Source organism: Myotis brandtii, unplaced genomic scaffold, assembly GCF_000412655.1.
Source record: "Myotis brandtii unplaced genomic scaffold, ASM41265v1 scaffold14, whole genome shotgun sequence".
Taxonomy (NCBI): Eukaryota; Metazoa; Chordata; class Mammalia; order Chiroptera; family Vespertilionidae; genus Myotis; species Myotis brandtii.
Window position 1 is genome coordinate 3,242,559 of NW_005354999.1, and position 21,319 is coordinate 3,263,877.

General features: G+C 39.0%; 1 protein-coding gene across 6 annotated transcripts in view; it reads left to right on the forward strand.

Moving 5' to 3' along the window:
• The window catches only part of CLCN3 (chloride channel, voltage-sensitive 3), an 87,618-nt gene extending 66,977 nt beyond the window's left edge, over positions 1-20,641 (forward strand). For 4 of the 6 annotated variants that reach the window (XM_005860780.2, XM_014535225.1, XM_005860781.2 and 1 more), the window contains 5 exons: positions 3,754-3,940; positions 7,642-8,040; positions 10,807-11,023; positions 15,985-16,060; positions 17,762-20,641. In XM_005860780.2, the coding sequence (XP_005860842.1) occupies positions 3,754-3,940; positions 7,642-8,040; positions 10,807-11,023; positions 15,985-16,060; positions 17,762-17,920 (1,038 nt within the window). In that variant the 3' untranslated portion in view covers positions 17,921-20,641. The remainder of the gene's footprint in view (positions 1-3,753; positions 3,941-7,641; positions 8,041-10,806; positions 11,024-15,984; positions 16,061-17,761) is intronic. The other 2 variants (XM_005860782.2, XM_005860784.2) reach the window with 1 other exon arrangement.
• Positions 20,642-21,319: the final 678 nt, after the last annotated feature.

Genomic DNA, 21,319 nt, shown 5'->3' on the forward strand with positions numbered 1-21,319 from the left:
AACATTGATCAGCTGCCTTCTGCACACCCCCTTCTGGGGATGTGACCTTGACAGGAATCAAACCTGGGACCCTTCAGTTCGCAGGCCAGCGCTCTGTCCACTGAGCCAAATCGGTTAGGGCGCCCAAAGCCTTTTTCCATCAAGGACTTGGTCCTTATGCCCTGGGACATTGTTTTTTTCTAACTTATGAAAGTGAGAATAACATTTGATAGTGATTTGCCAGTAAATATAATTCTATTATGTGACTGTCAGTGATGTATATCAGATGTCAGCTAATCCTTATTCTTTAAATTACTCTACCTGTAATCTACACTAATAAAAGACAAAGATGCTAATAGTCTTTAAATGATCTTGCTTAATGTGTTTATTGTTTCTATTATCCTCATTAGATTCATATGTATGAATTAATTAAAAGGAGAAAAATATTTATTGACTGTGCACGAATTCATGCACCAGTGGGGTCCCTCGGCCTGGCCTGCGAGATTGGGCCAAAACTGGCTCTCTTACATCCCCCGAGGGGTCCCAGATTGCAAGAGGGTGCAGGCCAGGCCAGGGGACCCCACCGATGCACGATCCAGGCCGAGGAGAGACATGAGAGGTTGGCCAGCCAGGGAGGGACCACGGGACCGTACCTTCACTACGGGACCGTACCTTCGCTACGCCCCAAGCCACACCCATGAGCCAATCAGAGCGACTATATGCCAATTAACCCAACCAAGATGGCGGCCGGCAGCCACGGAGCTGGAGCAAGCAGGAGGCTTGGTTGCATGGGCGATGGAGGAAGCCAAGCTTCCCGCCGGCCCTGAGCTGGCTGTGGGCTCCGCTCATGGCAACAAAGTTTCAATTATAGAAGACATATAAATCCCAGATACCTGCTTCCAGCCAGCCTCCACTGGGAGCTTGGGTGGCTGGGGGCCGTGGACAGCCTACAAACAGCCATCAGCCCCTCACCCAGGCTGGCCACACCCTCATGGGGTGAGGGTCCCTGCTGGGGGTCTTAGCTAGCCTGAAAATGGCCCTCAGCCCCTTACCCAGACTGGCCAGACACCCCAGCAGGACCCCTCACCCTGAAGGGGCTCTGGCCAGCCTGCAAATGGCCCGGCCCTCAGGCCCTCACCCAGGCTGGCCAGGCACCCCATGGTGGACCCCCACACTGAAGGGGCTGTGGCCAGCCTGCAAACAGCTATCAGCCCCTCACCCAGGCTGGCCAGGCACTCCTATATAATAAAAGGGTAATATTAAAATTGACCCTAACAGCAGAATGACTAGGAATGACTGGTCACCATGACACACACTGACCACCAGGAGGCAGATGCTCAATGCGGGAGCTGCCCCCTGGTGGTCAGTGTGCTCCCACAGGGGGAGCTCTGCTCAGCCACAAGCCAGGCTGACGACTGCCAGTACAGCGGTGGTGGTGGTGGGAGCCTCTCCTGCCTCCTCAGAAGCGCTAAGGATGTCCGACTGCAGCTTAGGCCTGCTCCCCGCTGGCAAGTGGACATCCCCTGAGGGCTCCCGGGCTGCCAGAGGGATGTCTGACTGCCAGCTTAGGCCCAATCCCCCAGGGAGTGGGCCTAAGCCAGCAGGTGGTCATCCCCCGAGGGATCCCAGACTGCGAGAGGGCACAGGCCGGGCTGAGGGACCCCCCCAAGTGCACAAGTTTTTGTGAACTGGGCCTCTAGTTCATATAATAATATTCTCTAGTGTTAGTGTGCTTTCACAGCTGTACATTGTGGAGAGTAACAGCTTGATCTTAACAAAATTGGAGTGGTGTTGAAATATGGTCTTTTGTTTTTTTAAATTTTTATTTAGTTATTTTTAAAGAAAGAGAGAGAGGACGGGAGAGAGAGAGAGAGATTTGTTGTTTCACTTATTTATGTATTCATTGGTGACTCTTGTATGTCCCCTGACCAGAAATATGGTCTCTTTTGTATTATCCTCTGTGTTTAGTCCACATTATAGTAATTAAATATAATTAATTAAATATAAGACTTAAATATTAGAAAAACCTTGAAATTTTCCTTTTTCTTCTTAGTGAATCAAATTAAAGGAGTTGTTAAAGCTCCTATTTCTACAGTAAGTTGATTTTCTGTCTAAAAACAACAGCAAACAACACACCCGTAGTTGAGCTACAGGATACCAGAGGCCTATTACCCTCTGCTTTGGCCAAAGGATCTAACTGGCAGGAGAGTGAAAAACATATTTTGATCCCTTCTATTTGGATATCCAGTTAATGATCTTGATATATTCTTCAACTTGCCAACACTTTGTGCTCAGCTTATTTCATATCCACAACAGTTTAGAGCTATTAGTCTTTTAATAGTCTTTAAATGATCTTGCTTAATGTGTTTATTGTTTCTATTATCCTCATTAGATTCATATGTATGAATTAATTAAAAGGAGAAAAATATTTATTGACTAAATATATATATAATGTATGCATGCATGTATACATATAAATATACTAGAAGCCTGTGCACGAATTCATGCACCAGTGGGGTCCCTCGGCCTGGCCTGCGAGATTGGGCCAAAACTGGCTCTCTTACATCCCCCGAGGGGTCCCAGATTGCAAGAGGGTGCAGGCCAGGCCAGGGGACCCCACCGATGCACGATCTAGGCCGAGGAGAGACATGAGAGGTTGGCCAGCCAGGGAGGGACCACGGGAGGGCTCCAGGGCATGTCCGGCCCATCTCACTCAGTCCTGATCGGCCAGACCCCAGCAGCAAGCTAACCTACCAGTTGGAGCATCTGCCCCCTGGTGGTCAGTGCAAAGCATAGCGACTGGTCGACCAGTCGACTGTCTGCCCCCTGGTGGTCAGTGCATGTCATAGCAAGCGGTTGAGCAGCCTTAGCATATCATTAGCATATTACACTTTGGTTGAACAGCCGACTAGTCGACTGGACACTTAGCATATTAGGCTTTTACTATATAGGATAATATAAAATCACTACACAATTATTGGGACACCTGAAAACATTGCCTGCTTTATATTGTATCACTTAAGAGGGATAGCATCTTATATTTCTATCATTTTATAAACAAGTAATATATAGGAAGGACATAATCTTGGAGTAAAGGCAGTACTTCATACTGAATTGATTTAGAATTATGAAAAGTGCTTTGTACTTTTCTTTCTCTTTCCACATTTTACCATGTACTAATGAAAATTTTGTTAGGGGTTGGCATTAAGGAACCCCTACCTAGAGAAATAACCCTTGGGTTTTTTTCTCTTTGGAGTAGAGCAGTGGTTCTCAACCTTCCTAATGCTGCGACCCTTTAATACAGTTCCTCATGTTGTGGTGACCCCCAACCATAAAATTATTTTCGTTGCTACTTCATAACTGTAATTTTGCTACTGTTATGAATTGTAATGTAAATATCTGATATGCAGGATGTATTTTCATTGTTACAAATTGAACATAATTAAAGCATAGTGATTAATCACAAAAATAATATGTAATTATATATGTGTCTTCTGATGATCTTAGGTGACCCCTGTGAAAGGGTCGTTTGACCCCAAAGGGGTCGCGACCCACAGGTTGAGAACCGCTGGAGTACAGAATGTGATGTGTTATTTTGTAACTGAATTCATGGAATTGTTAGGATACTGTATAGTAAGATTTTGCTAAAAGTTTTAGGATTTTGCTATGTCAATGTGAAAAGATGCAAAAGTGTTAGAAAGAAATCCACAGAACATAGGTTTCAAGCATGCAGTTGAGGACCTCTGCCTTATTGTGTATTCTGTTTTGTTATAGGTTCCGTCAGGCTTGTTCATCCCCAGCATGGCCATCGGAGCGATTGCAGGGAGGATTGTGGGCATTGCAGTGGAGCAGCTTGCATATTATCACCATGACTGGTTTATCTTTAAGGAGTGGTGTGAGGTTGGGGCCGACTGCATTACTCCTGGCCTCTATGCCATGGTTGGTGCTGCCGCATGCTTAGGTAACAACCACTGTGTCTGTCTGTGTCTGGATGCCTGTGAGTCTGAGAGAGGAAATGAGTAAGAGCTTGCTTGTGCTTAATTGGTGGGGTGGGGTTAGGAAAAAGGTGAGGCACAGGACAGAGGAAGAGAGTGTTTTCACAGAAATGAAACAGTACTACTATTATATGATACTAGAGGCCCGGTGCACAACATTTGTGCACTGGAGGGGGGGTCCCTCAGCCTGGCCTGGGCCCTCTCAGAGCCCAGGACCCCTCAGGGGATGTCCGCCTAAGCTGGCAGTCAGACATCCCTCTTACAGTCCGGGACCCCTGGCTCCTTACCACCCGCCTGCAGTGGAGGTGGGAGGGGCCCCTGCCACTGCCGCTGTGCTCGCCAGCTATGAGACAGCTGAGGGGTGCTCCCCCTGTGGGAGCACACTGATCTCCAGGGGGCAGCTCTCCATTGAGCATCTGCTCCCTGGTACTCAGTGCGCATCATAGCAACCAGTCGTTTCGCTGTTCGGTCGATTTGCATATTAGCCTTTTATATAGGATAAACAGTACTAGGTTTTATTTTACCTGCCTCTGAAAATTTGTTAATGCAAAAATTTAATAAAAATTTAATTTAATCTTTTTAATATCACTTAATGCTTTATGACAGAAAACATCGTAGGCTTAATTTGAATCCTGTCCAAGAAGATTTTTGTTTTTTTTCATTGCCAAGGGTCTTAACTTCCCTCCACTAGCCATAGCCTGGTTCCTAGGTTAGCATGCCAGCAAAGCTACAGAGTACCTTTACTTGGGCTCTGCAGTGATTTATTTTTAGCCTCAGTAAAAGGTTTCTTTACCAGCCCTCCCCCATGTAAGGTGTATTTATAGAAAAATGAGAAAAGTCACTACTCTTTTAAAGAAAAGAAAAGCAAAATATTTGCAAGTTTATTTATTGTCCTCTTGGGCATGAAAAGTAGTTGTTTTATATTTAAAATGTCAGCTAAGCTTTGGTTATAATATTTAATAATCGTTGGTATTTTGACTTATTTTTGTTCAATACATCAAAATTGTGTAAAGTAATTTTTAATCTTCAACAGTATAATATCAAGTGAAAGTGAAGGACAGAATCATTTTCTCTAAAGTAGCAAGTATTTATTGAGTACCCACTTTCTGTTTAGCACTCTGCTAGGCGCAGTGAGTCATAGAAAAAGAAGTATAAACCATGAACCCAACCTCAACTATAATCAGGTTGGGTAGACAAGACCCACACTGACAAAACAATAGTGAGCAATACATAATGATTATATATTATACTGCAAGAGTCTATGAAAATTGTAGCAATCTAGAGGAAAAAAAGAGCTGAAGTAATTTAGGTAGGGTAAAACATGAACTTTATTTTTAAAGATTAATAGAATTTAGAGGACTTTGTTGAAGAATATAATAATGTGAAGACAAATTAGAATAGTATTCATGGGCCTCTGAAGAAACTGACAGTATTGAAGTACAGAATGCATTTTGGGTACTTTTGGGAAACCAAAAGTTGGATGGTGAGAAGGAGCCAGACTGTGAGATTGCCATGGTTTAAGTTAGGGTGAATTTGTATTAGGAATCGGTCAGATCTATGGCAGTTGTGCCTTTGCCACATGTAGCTTGATGACTTTGGGAAAGTTCCTTTACTTCCTTTAAAAAAATTTTTTTAATGGCAATAATAACTACCTATCTCTTACAGTTGTTTTGAGGATTATCTATATACAGGCAGTTCTCGGGTTACGTCGGACTCGACGTACGTTGTTTCGTGGTTACGTCGCCATCTCCCATTTACAGTATTTATAAAAAGAAAAAGTCTGTCATTTCGACATCTGTACATATGTGCTTTATGTTTTTTATTATTTACCACAAGTAAAGGTCAGGAATTGTTATATTTCTTTTAAATTTGTTTTACTGTTTCACTTCATTACTGCTGTGTATGTGCTCCATGTGAGTGACGTAGGTGCTTATGTAGGTGGGTTCCAAATTACGGCGAAAATTGCGTTATATCGAGCTGTAGGAACAGATCTCCGATGTAACCCAAGGACCTACTGTATATAATAGCCTAAGCGACTGTTATGGCAGAATGACCTGAACGACCAGTCGCTATGATGCACACTGACCACCTGGGGGCAGACGCTCAATGCAGGAGCTACCCCCTGGTCAGTGTGCTCCCACAGGGAGCGCTGTTCAGCCAGAAGCCAGGCGGTAAGGAGCCAGGTGGTAAGGAGCCTGCCGCTAAGGAGCAGCGAGCTGAGCGGTGAGCGAGCAGGTGGGCAGTAAAGAGCGAGGGATCCTGGATTGCAAGAGGGATGTCTGCTGAGGGGTCCCAGACTGTGAGAGGGTGCAGGCTGGGCTGAGGACTCACCCCCACCCTCTGACCCTCCCCAGTGCATGAATTTCGTGCACCGGGCCATTAGTATGGGATAAAATGTATATAAAGCTCTTAGCATAGTGCCTGGTAAAATAAGTTCTTCATGAAAAAATAATTTTTAAAAACACTTTTGTAAACTGACTAGGACATGCCTGGCATAGTATAGATAGATAATAGTAGGTCCTTTCTCCCTTCTATTTTTAGGTTAAAAAACAAGAAGGAAGAGTTTAAGCTTAATATAGAATGAACTGGTGAGCCCTGGTAGGTTTCTGAGAGAAGAAGCAACATGGTGAAAATGTTACTTAGGAAAGGTTAACCTGGGAACATGGCTTAGAAAGTGGATTGAAGGTAATAGGCCTGGAGTTAAGGAGGTAACACAAAATAGTATTAAAATTAAGGAACAAAGTCTTGAGGGTCTGGACTAGGTTGGGAATAGTGAGAATTTAAAAAAAGGTACCCATAGATATTTTGCAGAGCAAATCAGATAGGACTAGGTGAGAGTCTAGGTGTTGGGATAAAGTAAAAGGATGAACCAAGAATGATTACCTAGGTTGTCAGGAAAAATGTGATGCTGGCTCTTGGAGTCAGGGAAGTTGGAATGGGGAGCTCTTTGGGAAGAAGAGTAGTTTAGTTTTAAGTGTGTGATGTTTTCTGTGACAGTGCTTGTGCACTGTCTTTTTAGAGGAAGTCAAGACAAGCACAATAAGATAAGGCATGCACAGCTGGAGACATGGGGCAAATGCAGCCGTAGAGGGAGACATGTGGGGGAGGCATTGGCATAGAGAAGGTAGTTCAGAATGGTGATTGGGATAGATGAATAGATGAGTTTTCTGAAGGAGGGAATATTATACTGCTACCATAAACCACAAGGCATCAACATTTTGCTTATTTTGAAAAGATTTAGAGGAGAGAAATATAGTAAATTAATATTCTACCCACATATAAATTTCATTTGTAAGTTGGTAGTAAACAAGATAGCTATGATGTGCTTCACCAAATTCCTTGAGAATGAATAATCTTTTATAAGGGTGAAATTATGTCTTTGCTATCGCAGTGAACCAAAATGGCAAAGTTGTTTTGGTTGGACAGCTGTGGTTTTTTATATGAAGCAAGCAGGTTTTGAAATGTTATTTCAAGTCTTCTGTGTTATAAACAAAGATGATTGGTGTTCTTTTAGATCTTATTAAAATAGTAATAATTGTCCTAATAGTAGTTTTCGATGATAATCCTTAATGATAAGTTTGTAATCACTTGCCTAGTGCAAAAATTCTACTAGCAAGTATTGATGAGGCTCCTGTCCTTCCTGACCAGTGGTGCTTATTTTTTTCAGGTGGAGTGACAAGGATGACCGTCTCCCTGGTGGTTATTGTTTTTGAGCTTACTGGAGGCCTGGAATATATTGTCCCCCTTATGGCTGCAGTAATGACCAGTAAATGGGTTGGAGACGCCTTTGGTAGGGAAGGCATTTATGAAGCGCACATTCGGTTAAATGGATACCCTTTCTTGGATGCAAAAGAAGAATTCACTCATACCACCCTGGCTGCTGATGTCATGAGACCTCGAAGGAATGATCCTCCCTTAGCTGTCCTGACACAAGACAACATGACAGTGGATGACATAGAAAACATGATTAATGAAACCAGCTACAATGGCTTTCCTGTCATAATGTCAAAAGAATCTCAGAGATTAGTAGGATTTGCCCTCAGAAGAGACCTGACAATTGCAATAGGTACCTTCTAAAAAAAAAAAAAAATACACATTTATAAGTATCAGTATCTAGATATCTAGGTAGATAGATATAGATATATAGTAGATTTCTGGAAGATAGGAAAGCAATAAAATTTAATTGGTTGGGTTTGTGAAGGCAGGTCTTACATTCTTTAGAAAAGGAATTTATGCTTCCACGGATTGTTTTCCTGCTAAATAGAGTTTTATCTTTGACTTGGCACTGTTATTAGTTTGGAATCATATACTTCCCCACCCCCACCCCTCAGATAAGCCTTGTTAAGTTGATTTTTCTTAATTAATATAGAATTATTCTTAATGAACATATAAGACTTTAGCAAGTGCCAGGGCATCCAGCAAAATACATTCTTCTATTTAATAAAGTTGGCTTATTTGAATGCAAGTTATTGAAAATTCCATCTTCATTGGTCTGTTTCATACCAGATTCATAAGGTGTTGTTTTTTTAGTTTTTGGGTTTAGGTTTATAATATTAACTTGTAATATCTAGTTTAAAGTGAAAAAAGTCATTGAGATTTTATTTTTGGTTAAACGTCAGGTTGAAAAAGTATGTAAGTGCTGTTGTATTTTGAGCTAACATTCCTGAAAAAATTTAAAGGCATTAGGCACACTATGTTATTTCTTGGAAATAAATTAAACTTTTTCCCCGAGGAGGAAGCAATTGTGTTCCTCCAAAATTAATTTTTCCTCTTACCCAATAGTACTACAGTCTTAATAAGGAGACCCATGAGGCTTCTAGTCCTTTTCTGCACAGCTGACTCTCCCCCCTCACCTCCAAAGGTGATAGAGAATATTTTCATTAAGTCATTGCTTTGACACTCTGCAGTTTTTAGTAGAGGCCCCTGAGCTGGAAGTGTCAAGCATTTGCCCTGTCTCCAAAGGTCATTAATGTGAGCTCGTCATCCCCCTTTCAACTTATCCCTGTGGCAATTGCAGAAGGATTGTAAAATATTTCCATTCTTGTGCCATTGCAAGAGGAAAGACTAGACAGTGTAGATGAGAGTATTTCTCAAATCAAACTGGAAAGAAACTCAATTTGCAAGAGCTATTAAAGTAGAAAAAAAGAGAGAAGGAAATAGCTTTCGGAGAATATCCTACTCAGTTTAGGAAAAGGCTTACACCTTTAGAAGACTTTTTCAAAGACCGGCAATCCCATCATTCCAAGTTTTGCTCTAAGTAAAACAATAGTAGTTGCCAGAGTGGGCAAAGTATGTGGTCAGACTTGTCTCTGTTCAAGTGTTTCAGCTTCTAAGTCATTGCCATGGCAAACCTACAATCAGAGAGTTTAATTTCATTGTTTAGATTCCCATTCTTTAGGTTTTAATGGTAGCCAGGCAAAGAAACGGAAAAGATCAGAATTTTGGAATTTACATAGAAATTTAAAGAAAGAAGGCCAGGTTTTTAAAAGAAGGTGGTAAAGTTAAGAATTACATTCTCACTGAGTTAGTGGATGTATTTTTCAGTTTTTGTTATTGTCTTGAGAAATAGAATGTTGGCTTGGCAGATAGTGTTCACAAGGGAATAGAGGTACTTTCTTTTTTAAAAATATATTTTATTGATTTTTTACAGAGAGAAAGGGAGAGGGAAAGAGAGTTAGAAACATTGATGAGAGAGAAACATCGATCCGCTGCCTCCTGCACACCCCCTACTGGGGATGTGCCCGCAACCAAGGTACATGCCCTTGACTGGAATCGAACCCAGGACCCTTCAGTCCACAGGCCGACGCTCTATCCACTGAGCCAAACCGGTTAGGGCAGGAATAGAGGTACTTTAGATAGGTGAGATCAAGTCACATCCTCAGAAATGTTAGTCACATGACTTTTTGAACATACCTAAGTATCCACATATATTTTTGTAAAGTTTAAGTTTTTGAATGGGAAAAGTGGACCTGTATGTTAGGTTTTACACATATAAGTATAATATATAAAATACCTTATTAAAGGACAGTTTTGAATACACACTAAACTCAAAATAGATGCATAAAGCTGCATATTTTATTTTTGTATTCTCTCCATTTCACGGATTTCCTTCTTCTTCCCATGATCTCTCCCTTTCCTCTGCAGTTTTCTGCCTCGTTGCCACTTCCTGTCTAGCACTCAGAGTGGGGAGTGGAGGTAGGCAGCAGGACCGAAGCATGTGAAGCCGAGCACACTGGAGGGGGCAATTACCACAGCCTTTCAGATAAAACCTAGGAAGTCAGTCTGTGCCCATTATGTGCGTAATTGTAGTTTCACCCACCTGTTCATACTTGTGACTCATCTAGAAAATTAACATTAGCAAAGAGAGAGAAGGAGCTAATTCACAGTGGTGAAGTGCACACCATTGTCAAAGCAAGGATGAAGCTCTTTCTAGTCCCACCTCCCAGGCAGGAAAAGTGACTGTTGGCACAGGCAGGTGTTATTCCATGATGGATTCCTATAATTTGTGCAGGTTTAAAATCTCATATTCCAAACATGCTTCCTTATCCCCCCCAGAGTTAATAAACAGGGTCAGTGCCACTAAAGACAATTGAACCATGATTTACCAAAACATATTTTATTTACATAAAGATGGTGTGTTGGTGATGGGTTCTGATTCTGTCAAATATAAGAAATTGCTGACTTTTTAGTTTATTTCTTTCTTGTTTAAGAAGACAGGAAAAAATGAAGGGACCAAAAGTCATGGGATACATAGCTTTATTTGTTTAATCTCTGACCTTAAAGTAAAATAAAACCTGTCAAATTTAATTTTTGGTCTCCTCTGTCTCTTCAGAAAGTGCCAGAAAGAAACAAGAAGGTATCGTGGGCAGCTCTCGTGTGTGCTTTGCACAGCACACCCCGTCTCTGCCAGCAGAAAGTCCGCGGCCCTTGAAGCTTCGCAGCATTCTTGACATGAGCCCTTTCACAGTGACGGACCACACCCCCATGGAGATCGTGGTGGATATTTTCCGAAAGCTGGGCCTGAGGCAGTGCCTTGTAACTCACAATGGGTAAGTTTCATCAAAAAATCAGTTCACTTGTCAGAGGTTTTTATCCCTTTTAGTGGAATTCATATGCACTTAATAGGAGAGAGTATAATCAGCTCCCAAGTGGGAAAGTCTGGCTCTTAGTGTGGCTATAAATACAAGATCAATCAGATTGACACCAGAGAATAAGAAAAATGTCAACTCCCAGATCTTTGCCAAAGTGTAGTGACACTTGTCAGGTGCTTCGAGCATTTCCTCCCGTGGGATGAGAGGTGGCCCTGACCTGTGTGGAGGACTGCCAACACCTGCTTCCTCTTGTCTTTCAGTTTTAAAATATGTATTTTTAGTGCAGAATAACTTTCTAGATGTTCTGCTGTTTACTGTGACAGCCGTTATTTAATTTGTCATTTAACAAGGGAATATATATAATTAAATATATTAATTAAATATAATTAAATAATGCATAATTAAATGAAATTTATAAATTAGCTGAAAACTTCCTTTAGCAAATGCTTTGTTTCCTCTTTTCTACCTTCTCCACTCACAGACCTTTTACATACAAATACTCAGGTATTTAAAATGCACAAATTGATTATTTTTGCCTTTTACACACAAACTGCCAGTATTTCTGAGGATGGGGAAATAGGAAGGTTGCGTTTGGCAAATGTCACAGGGATTGTGGAGAGTAGCACAGAGTATTATTCCCTGATCACATGAGCAAGGTATTCAATAAACAGATTTCCTTTATTTTTGGAATAAAGGAGATGCTCCCTCATGTTCTGCTCCCTCTGTTCCTGACCTGGGATCTGCTTCCCTCCCATTCTTTCTCTAGCCCCTTTTCCCCCTTTATGTTACTGTTCCTAGTTGAGATACTTAAGAACGTTGTTTTACCTGAGGGCTGAAATGGAAAGCTAGAAATGAGGAACAGAAGATTGTGCATAAACTGCATGCATAGCCTGAAGCTATTGAAATACCAAACACTTAGAGAATCACAGCATGTATTCTAAAATATCATTTTGTACAAAATATGTGACCCCCTATCTAGAGAAAAGAGGGAGAAAGGACAAAAATGAAGGAAATTTGTTTATTGAATACCTTGCTCATTTAACTTTGCAGCCCCTCTGCAGAGTCGGTGGCAGTATCCCGACTTTACAGACGTAGGAATGGAGCTTGAAGAGGTTTGGTAACTTGCCCAGTCACGTGGTTAGCAAGTCAGAGATCAGGGAATAAAATATCTTTCCAGTTTTAAAACCCAATGTCTTGCTATTGTTTTATAATGTAATTGACTGATAGAATCTTAACCTACTATTTTCTTGGACATATATAATACTGTATTGTGTTAGGAATAGAAATATAAAGCTAGAAAATTATATCCATGTTTAGTGATTTCACTGTGCTAGCCAGTTAAAATAACTGGAGATGATATGAAGTAAATCATTAAAGAGATAAAGTTCTTGATTAGGGGCAGGGAGGTCGGAATTGTTAAATATTACAGATATTGATGGGAAGAGATATATGTAGTAAAAGAACCTTTTTCTTTAGTGTTGTTTAATGTGAAAAATAATGGTACCAAACTTCACTGTTTAAAAATGAGTACATGTTAAATGGAGTAACTTCATAAAGGTTTACTGCTTCTTGGGCCCTTTTAGTTATAAATGATTTAGTGGGAAGCTAAGATGAGTTGTTATGAACTTTTACTTGTTTTGAGTTGTTCTCTGTGCTTGCCACGGTGTGTTCTTTTATGTAGGACCAAATATATTGTCATTCTCTAGTCATGATTAACTATGTCCACAAAGCTATACGAGTTAATTACCGTATTTCCCTTTGCTGGTTAATTCTCAGGTTTCGGTAGCACAGACATTAGAAAGTGTATTTAGAAGAAAGTGTGAAAAAAGAATGAAGTGAGGGAAATGGAGGATAGTTAGTTAAAATCTTACCTATTACTGTCTGTTTATAAGAAAGCTTGTGTTGTGTGTGTGTGTGTGTGTGTGTGTGTGTGAGTGGCTGTTTTTCTAAAGGAACACATTTAATTGCCCTGATTATATTTTCCTTATTTCTGTCCTGTAAGGAAAACAGATTGATAAATATAAAAAAAGAAGAGATCCTTTGGGGTGGTGGCTTTTGGGGTTTTTTTCTGTGAAATGTGTAAGAAAGTAGTGTTTTATTCTCACTTTAAATAATTTAAGATTTAAACTCAGAAAAAAAAATTATATCTTCTGGTTTTTAGTATAAACTATGAAGTTCTGGACAATTGCTCACATTTTATAGTTTCTACTAGGTCCTTAGAGGTGGAGAATAACTATTTGGGGGAAGGGATATAACAAATCTGGAACCTTGGATGCCAGGAGAAAATGAGACCAGAGAGACAAGGGGAAGTATGTCTGTAAAGATGCCAGTTATAGATGTCTAACTTTTAATTTTAATTAGCAGAATTTCTCTGAATCTTCGAGTCTTGGTAGAACTAGCAGGATGTCAGTAGGCATTGTCCCAAAAGAGTTTTGTGATCATATAAGTTCGGAAAGTATTGGATTAAATATAATTGAGGTTTATTTATTTGGAACTTCTCAGAACTTATAAAATGTTGGTATTATTTGATTCTCAAATGGGATAATAGATAACAAATTTTCCAAACTTATTTGAATATTAAACCTTTTTTTGATGGAGGGACAGGGTTAGAACTCTGATGATTGGTTTTTCTTGGAATAGACTTTGAAAAATGTTGGGTCATGCTCTGTTAACTCTTACATCATTGTTTGTTAGCCCACAAGAAACAGCAAATCAGTCTTTACATGGGTCACATTTTGTATTGATTTTCCTTACATTTCCTGAAATTAACAAAGCAGCACTGAACTGGCCTTATTATGCTCAAATCACTTTTCTCCATTAACTAAAGAGAAGCGGATATATGTATTTTCTTCTTTTTAGGGCTGTTACTTTGCAAATATAATCACTGCTTTGTAAATCTCTAAATTTGCCATTTGGTCCTTAAAAACTTGTAATTTTTTTTTCATTGTGTACCTTGTGTTTTAGCAGAGCTTACTAATATATTAATTGAAATTAATCACTCTATAATTGGATAGAAATAATGAAATAAGAATTAAATTAGAATAATTTTAATTGTCAAGATTTTCACATTTCCTGACTACAAGTATAAATTCAAGTGCATTGATGTTTTTTTGTTGTCTATTTGACCTTAAACATCAGAGAAGAACATCTACTGAGTGAGTGCTTATTTTATGTAGTACAGTGTGGGGATCTTGCTCCCATGCTCTGCAAACTTTTCAGTTTATCTTGTTCTCAGTGATCAGTACATTATGAAAAAAAATAATGAAAAACATTGGCATAGAACCTATTTATGTCTTTCCTATTCCCTACCTTCCCTGCTTCCCAACCTTCACATCCAGGCACCACCCTAAGGAACTCTTTTATAACTGACTTATCTTAGGACCAAGCTACTTTGACTATGTGAAGTCCCCTGGTGACACCCTTCAAGAAGTCAGAATGTTCAAAGGCAGTTTAATAGTAAAGTTGACTTAACCTGCCCTGACCAGTTTGGCTCAGTGGATAGAGAGTCGGCCTGTGGACTGAAGGGTCCCGGGTTTTATTCTGGTCAAGGGCATGTATCTTGGTTCCAGGCACATCCCCAGTGGGGGGTGTGCATGAGGCAGCTGATCAATGTTTCTCTCTCATCGATGTTTCTAACTCTCTACCCTCTCCCTTCCTCTCTGTAAAAAAAAAATCAATAAAATACATTTAAAAAAAAATTAAAGTTCACTTAACCTGATCACCAAGGAAATATAAATATGTTCAATTACCCTGAAGGGAAATCTGGGTGGGCTTCCCAAATTTAAAGATTAAAAGCTTTTTAAGGTGTTTTTAAAAATATATATCTTTTTATTGATTTTAGAGAGACAGGAAGAGGGAGGGAGGGAGGGAGAGAGAGAGAAACATTGATCAGCTGCCTCCTGCACACACCCTATTGGGGATTGAGCCCACAACCCAAGCAATGTGCTCTTAACCAGGAATCGAACCCATGACCATTTGGTGCACAGGACAACACCCAACCAATGGAGTCACACCAGCCAGGGCACTTTTTAAGGTTTTTGACACTCACTGTCTATATTGTCATATACTATAGTTGAATTCATTGACTTTCGTTATAAAACTGGTAGCCAGAATTTTGTTTTAATAATTAAAAGTTTAATTATTTTCCACTGAGCCAAACCGGTTAGGGCAAAAGTTTAATTATTTTCAAGTATCCAGAGAGTTTATGTCCATTGTTTTGCTTGATGTTATAATAATAATATATTAACTGAGAATCATTTAGAAAAAAATTCATAAAGTGAAAGTGATTTTGATCCCCTAATCTTAAACAAGTCTTATTTGCTTACCTTAAGAAGTAGCATTCAGTAGGTCCTGAAAATTATGGGGTGTTTGTATTGGTCAGCACTATTTATTTGGTGCACATTGCCTTTAATTTTAATTCCAAGTAATAGTAAAATAAAGGGCTTTCTCAAGTCTCATAGGCAATAAAGGTTGAGACTTCTCCTGTCTTTACATTGCTGAGGTAGATCCAGAAAATGCCTGCTGCACTGTGACATTTTAGATATTAGAAAAACATTTTCTTCAAAGGCAGGAACAATGAAAATGAAAATAAATTTCAGAATTTTATAGTTGTGTATTAATATTATTTCTACTTTTCTTTGTAGTCATCTTCATTGTGAACTTTTATCATTTTGATTTTTAACTTAACAAGGAAAATAACCCACCAGTATTTGAAAATAGCACCATGTCACTTTTGAAAGTCAGTAGAATTTATGCAATTGGGACCTGGGATTTCAAACCATTTTTGTTTTTATTTTTCTAGAGTTCATTAAAAGCATTCGTATGGTCCATGTTTTTATTCTTTCTCTCATTATCATTATGATTGGAACCTCTTTTAATTTAATTTCTCACAGTTATTAGCATAACATGATCTGTTTCAGGATTGTCTTGGGGATCATCACAAAGAAGAACATATTAGAGCATCTCGAGCAACTAAAGCAGCACGTCGAACCCTTGGTGATTAGATATATGAGATCTCCTCATTAGACACCTTAGACGTCAGGAGGCATGACACTTGTGAACTGTTCAGTCCTCTCTTTCCCAGACACCTGCCCAGCAAAGGCCTACATGCTGCCAATTTCACTTCTATCTCATAATATGCCTGTAAGATAAATTTAAATGTATGTAAAATTTCACTCATGGGAAGTAAGCAAAAGTTAACATCTCATCAAAATCATTAGTTGCAATTTAAGAACTGTAAAGAGTTTGGCAGTTGACTGAGTAAATATTACTGGACATTTTTAAAGTAACACAACATATCTGTCTACTTTAGTGCTTACACCAGTCTCAAAGGATGCCAGATTGGTGAAAAATGTCTACCCCGTCACCCCAAACCCTCCCCCTCCTTTAAAAAAAAAATGTTTCCTGATCTTGTGGTAGTCTTGTGGTAAATCTAAGCTCACAAATCATTTTAACCGAGCTTAGCAATGTTAAATTTGCCGACAATTAAATGGATTTTTTTATGGGCACACTAACTGGAGCGTAATATGTATGTGTATATATATGTGTGTGAGCATAGCATTAGTTCTTTTTCTGCTATACCCTCCATACCCTCAATACTTTCAAAGTCAATAATGTGTCTCTTGCCATTTCATTAGTGAACTGGACCTAGAATATGTGTGTGCCCCTTTTGTATGATGCTTCTAGAGTGCTGTAAGCAGTTTTTAGGGTCAGATGCATTTGTTCTAACAGACTCTATGTCCTTCCTAGTGGTTTAATGACTAAAGATAAATTTTGAATTATTATCTTACCTCATAACCTAAAAATTGTCTGGCTTTAGCAATAAATGCCTGAAATTATTTTGCCGTGCAATTGCCATACCTATATAAACTTGTCCCAGTTTGTTTAATACACAACTGATTGTGTATTCCTGTTGTATGCTAATATTTCACAAGTGTTTCATGCATCCTTTTAAAAAAACTACTAATCAGAATAATAAGTAGCTACTCATTCATCCTGCTTTGTGCTTCACTTATAATATTTTAGGACTGCTTCTTGATTTTTTCATCTATCTTTTAATGTAAGCATTAACAACTAAGACTTTCATAAAAGCACTCTATCTTAACTTTTTTGGCCAAAATCAAAAAAGGAAAACATTGATGAGTGTTGGGTTGTCTTATAGATTTGTTCTGGCTTCTGAAGTTTGCTATTGAGGTTCTGTGTTGACCATTTAATCTCAATTGTGTGTGCTTTCATGAAGATTATGCATACAACTGGGCAATCTGTTTTTTAAAAGTTAATTTTAGTTTTAAAAAATGGAATATTGAGGGGATTTGGTCATCAAATATTTTACTGCTTTTTTGGTGTGATAGGAATGTATATTCCTTCTCAAATGGGATTAGTATAATTTCTTTTCCATACATCCTCCCATTTTTTTTGTTACTTTTTTGTAGGCATTCATTAGTCAAAATAGCTCGACTTCAATGAGAGTCTCAGTGGAAAGAACATTGTACTATTAGTGACCATAATACTTTTTATATCAAAGGATGGTAGCTGGGTAATTTGATTATCTTAACCAATAAAATATTTTTGAAAGTACAATATCAGGCACTTGCTTTGCTCTATTCCTGTCAACAAAAAGGATTTAGCTATAAATGTAGCTTCTCATTTTCTTTTTCCCTTTTATTTTAATGGCAGTCTTCTCTTTATTTTTTTCAGGCGCCTCCTTGGCATTATAACAAAAAAAGATATCCTCCGTCATATGGCCCAGACGGCAAACCAAGACCCCGCTTCGGTAATGTTCAACTGAACCCCGTAGATGAGGACAGAGAGGAGGCAGAAGAGGAAGTTCATTTGTTGAATAGCACAACTCTGTAACCTGAGGGAGTCGTCTACCTATAGTTCTCCTTTAAACAAAAAAAGAAAGAAAAGGAAAAAAGAAAATATAAAAGCCAGGCTTTTGCAACATGGTTTGCAAATAATGCTGGTGGAACGGAGGAATTGTTTGGGGAGGGAAAGGAGAGAGAAGGAAATGAGTGAGGTATTTCCCCGTCCAAGGAGAGCAGCCAACCACCTCCTGTCATTCTGCACTGGATGCGTTCAGCTGAGGATGTGCCATGAAAGTGCAGACTTGAGCCCCAAAGGAGAGGGCCCTGGAGCCCTGGAGCACCCGGCCTGTTACTCCAACATCGCAAAGACGTGTTATCAGTCCCCGTTTCTGGAGGGGTTACTTTGAATTGAGCCATCTATAAGACTGCAGGTCTTGCCCTTTTTTAATCAAAACTGTTCTGTTTAATTCATGAATTGTATAGTTAAGCATTACCTTTTTACATTCCAGAAGAGCTTCTCTCTCTTTCTTTCTCTCTCTGTAACAAAGCCTCTTTAAATTGGTGTGCCCTTTTGAAGCAATCCTTTCTCATATTGAGATGTACTGTGATTTTACTGAGGTTTCATCACAAGAAGGGAGTGTTTCTTGTGCCACTACACTAACCATGTAGTTTTTTTTTTACCATCACTGAATGCTTGGAGCCGACACATGCACCATAACAAAGGCCGATCCAACAGGTACAATCTTGAATGAAGCATGAATGAGATCTCTCAGCTTGTGTGCTGTGTGGTTCAGAATCTTTTTGTTTTCCCCCCTCTCAGATTTTACGGATAATGTGACCTGGTCTTATGCATATTTTCTATTTCTAAAACTGCTATGAAATACAAGTACTGTTCAGCCTAAGGAAGCACCGTGCTACTGCTCTGACAGTAAAGAGAAGTAACTATTCTGTTTAGCTATATCTGGAATTAACTGCATGTTTAAACACTGGAATTTTTTTTTCTTCTTGAAATTAGATCAGTAATTTTTTTCTTTCCTCAAGATATTTTACTGCTGACACTGAAGAAATGTAATTCATAACTTGCACTAATGTATATTTCTTTTTCTTAAAAATTTACCATTCTTATTTATATTTTTATGGATTAAAATTTATAAAATACAGATCAGTTAATATCTCACTTAAGTAATTTTACCTTTTTAATGTGATTTTTATAGACTAATTCTGACTTACAAATATGGAGATATGAACAGAGTTTACAATGGGAAGAAGGGTTTGAGAGAGGATGTGGTTATTTATGATCTAATGTGTACATAAACTTTCTTCTGATCCTTCACTGCCATCCCCTGGATTCTAGCATCTGACCTGTCCATTCTGACTCATTAATGGAAAATTGAAACACTACAAATCACTTTGAAGATTAAAATCAAACATTAAATAGTGTTTACCTTTAAAAAAATCAAATGAAATTGCAAAAATAGCAGTTAAAATTGTAATCAGAACATAACCTTTGAATCTTCGCGTATGTCACATCCAGAGGTATTCAATGATGTTTTGACTATTCACAGTGCATATTTTGCAGGATGAATTGAAAATGTATTGGGGTATGTTTGGGATTGTTTTTGGAAATGTCTGTCTTAATCATGGTCTTAATTCACTATCGGCAAAGGTAGTTTTCTTGAAGGACTGGCCTGAATATTCTGTGATTATGCATTTTTGGTTGGAAAGTGATTTTTTGCAGACATTTTCTGAAACAAACTGGCAATGAGCTGCTTTTTTGGAAGTGAGTCTTCACTTCCTAGTTTTTAATAGATCTGTAAGATCACATAAGATGGGTAAAATCTTGAAGATTTATAAGATCGTGAAGCCATATTAGAATGACAATTGTTAAGTTGAACAAAATTTTAGAAACTCTGTGAAACATTTTAGTTTTGCTATCTGCCTAAAATTGGTACTTTGTCCAAGACACTTCCCTACTTTGGCAGACTTCAAGTTTTCTGGCCCCTTCAAAGTTTCTTTGACCATCCAGAGTACGATCATTTCTGAACGATGGTTGTGTGTATCTTATCTCCAGCTTGTCTGGAGTGTGCAAGGCGCTGCTGGAGTGTGAGTTCCTCAGCACTGGCTACCGAACAACTTAATTGCTTGTCCTCAGTTACAAGCCTTCGAAGGAGAAGCGAGTTTCTTTGCAGGTAGCTTCATCATAGTAAACTTCACATGGATTTCGTTTTTCATGTTCGGTCCTCCTTTCATTGCCCATCCTGCTTCAGAGACTGACATTTCAGGGCGAACACTCAAGGTGGATATTAATTTTCTTCTTGGTGTATTTCTATCTCTGATGTGTCTTACAGCTGAAATACAGGAAAAGTGCCATATTTCTATGCATTCAGTGGTTTTCTTTGGGATTACGATCTGTTCCATTTTTCTTCTTGATAGGTTGAGGTATGTCTGCTTTTTCACCAAACTGTGAAATAGTGGAGATCATGAAATATATGTGCCTGGCTGATTGGCAAATAATATGTGGAGCACCTTATTTGCGTCGCTTTTTGAAGAAGGTCTGATGAGAATGGGCAAGGGTGTCAGCATCTCTTCCTAATAATTGTTTTCAGTTTTGGTTCATGAAGAATGCTTAGTTTGTTAACCTGTGATGTTGCCTAGAGCTGTATTTATCTGTTTTTATTTATACTAGTATAGTAAAGCTGCATATCATTACAGTAAAAATGATTACTGTGATGAGTTAATCAGAATATCTATTAAAATCTATATGACAATGTGTGGTTTGCCCTTCAATTATACTTAGAAACCCTTCCACTTTTACTCTTTTTGCAGTGCAGGCCAGTATGTTTGGCACAAGCAGCCTTAAAGGGGTGATATATATGTAAAGCTTCTCTCAGATTACAGGACCATTCATGCACGTTGCAAGCAAGGAGCAACCAAACAGCAGCTGCTGGATTGAACAGCAGGGTATATACATACCAGCAATAGTACAGAGCTTCCCTGTCTGTGCAAATTGCAGGTTTACAGAAAGATTTCATTTCTATTTATATTCACAAAACCATGGTGTTTATTATTATTTTTAAATGTTTTTATTGATCTCAGAGGGGAAGGAAGAGGGAGAGATAGAAACATTAGTGATGAAAGAATCATCGATCGGCTGCCTCCACGCCCCCTACTGGGGACTGAGCCCACAACCCGGGCATGTGCCCTTGACCAGAATTGAACACTGGACCCTTCAGTCTGCAGGCTGACACTATCCACTGAGCCAAACCAGCTAGGGCATAAACCATGATTTTTCAAAAGAAATAAAGAAATATTATACTATTTGTATGAAGAGCAAATATGTGACTTACATTTTAAAATTTTACCTTGGAAACTTGCTAATAGAACTGCCTAAAAAGAAGTGGTGACATTTGAATTGTTAAGATTTCAGGAGTCTGCTAATATTAAACTT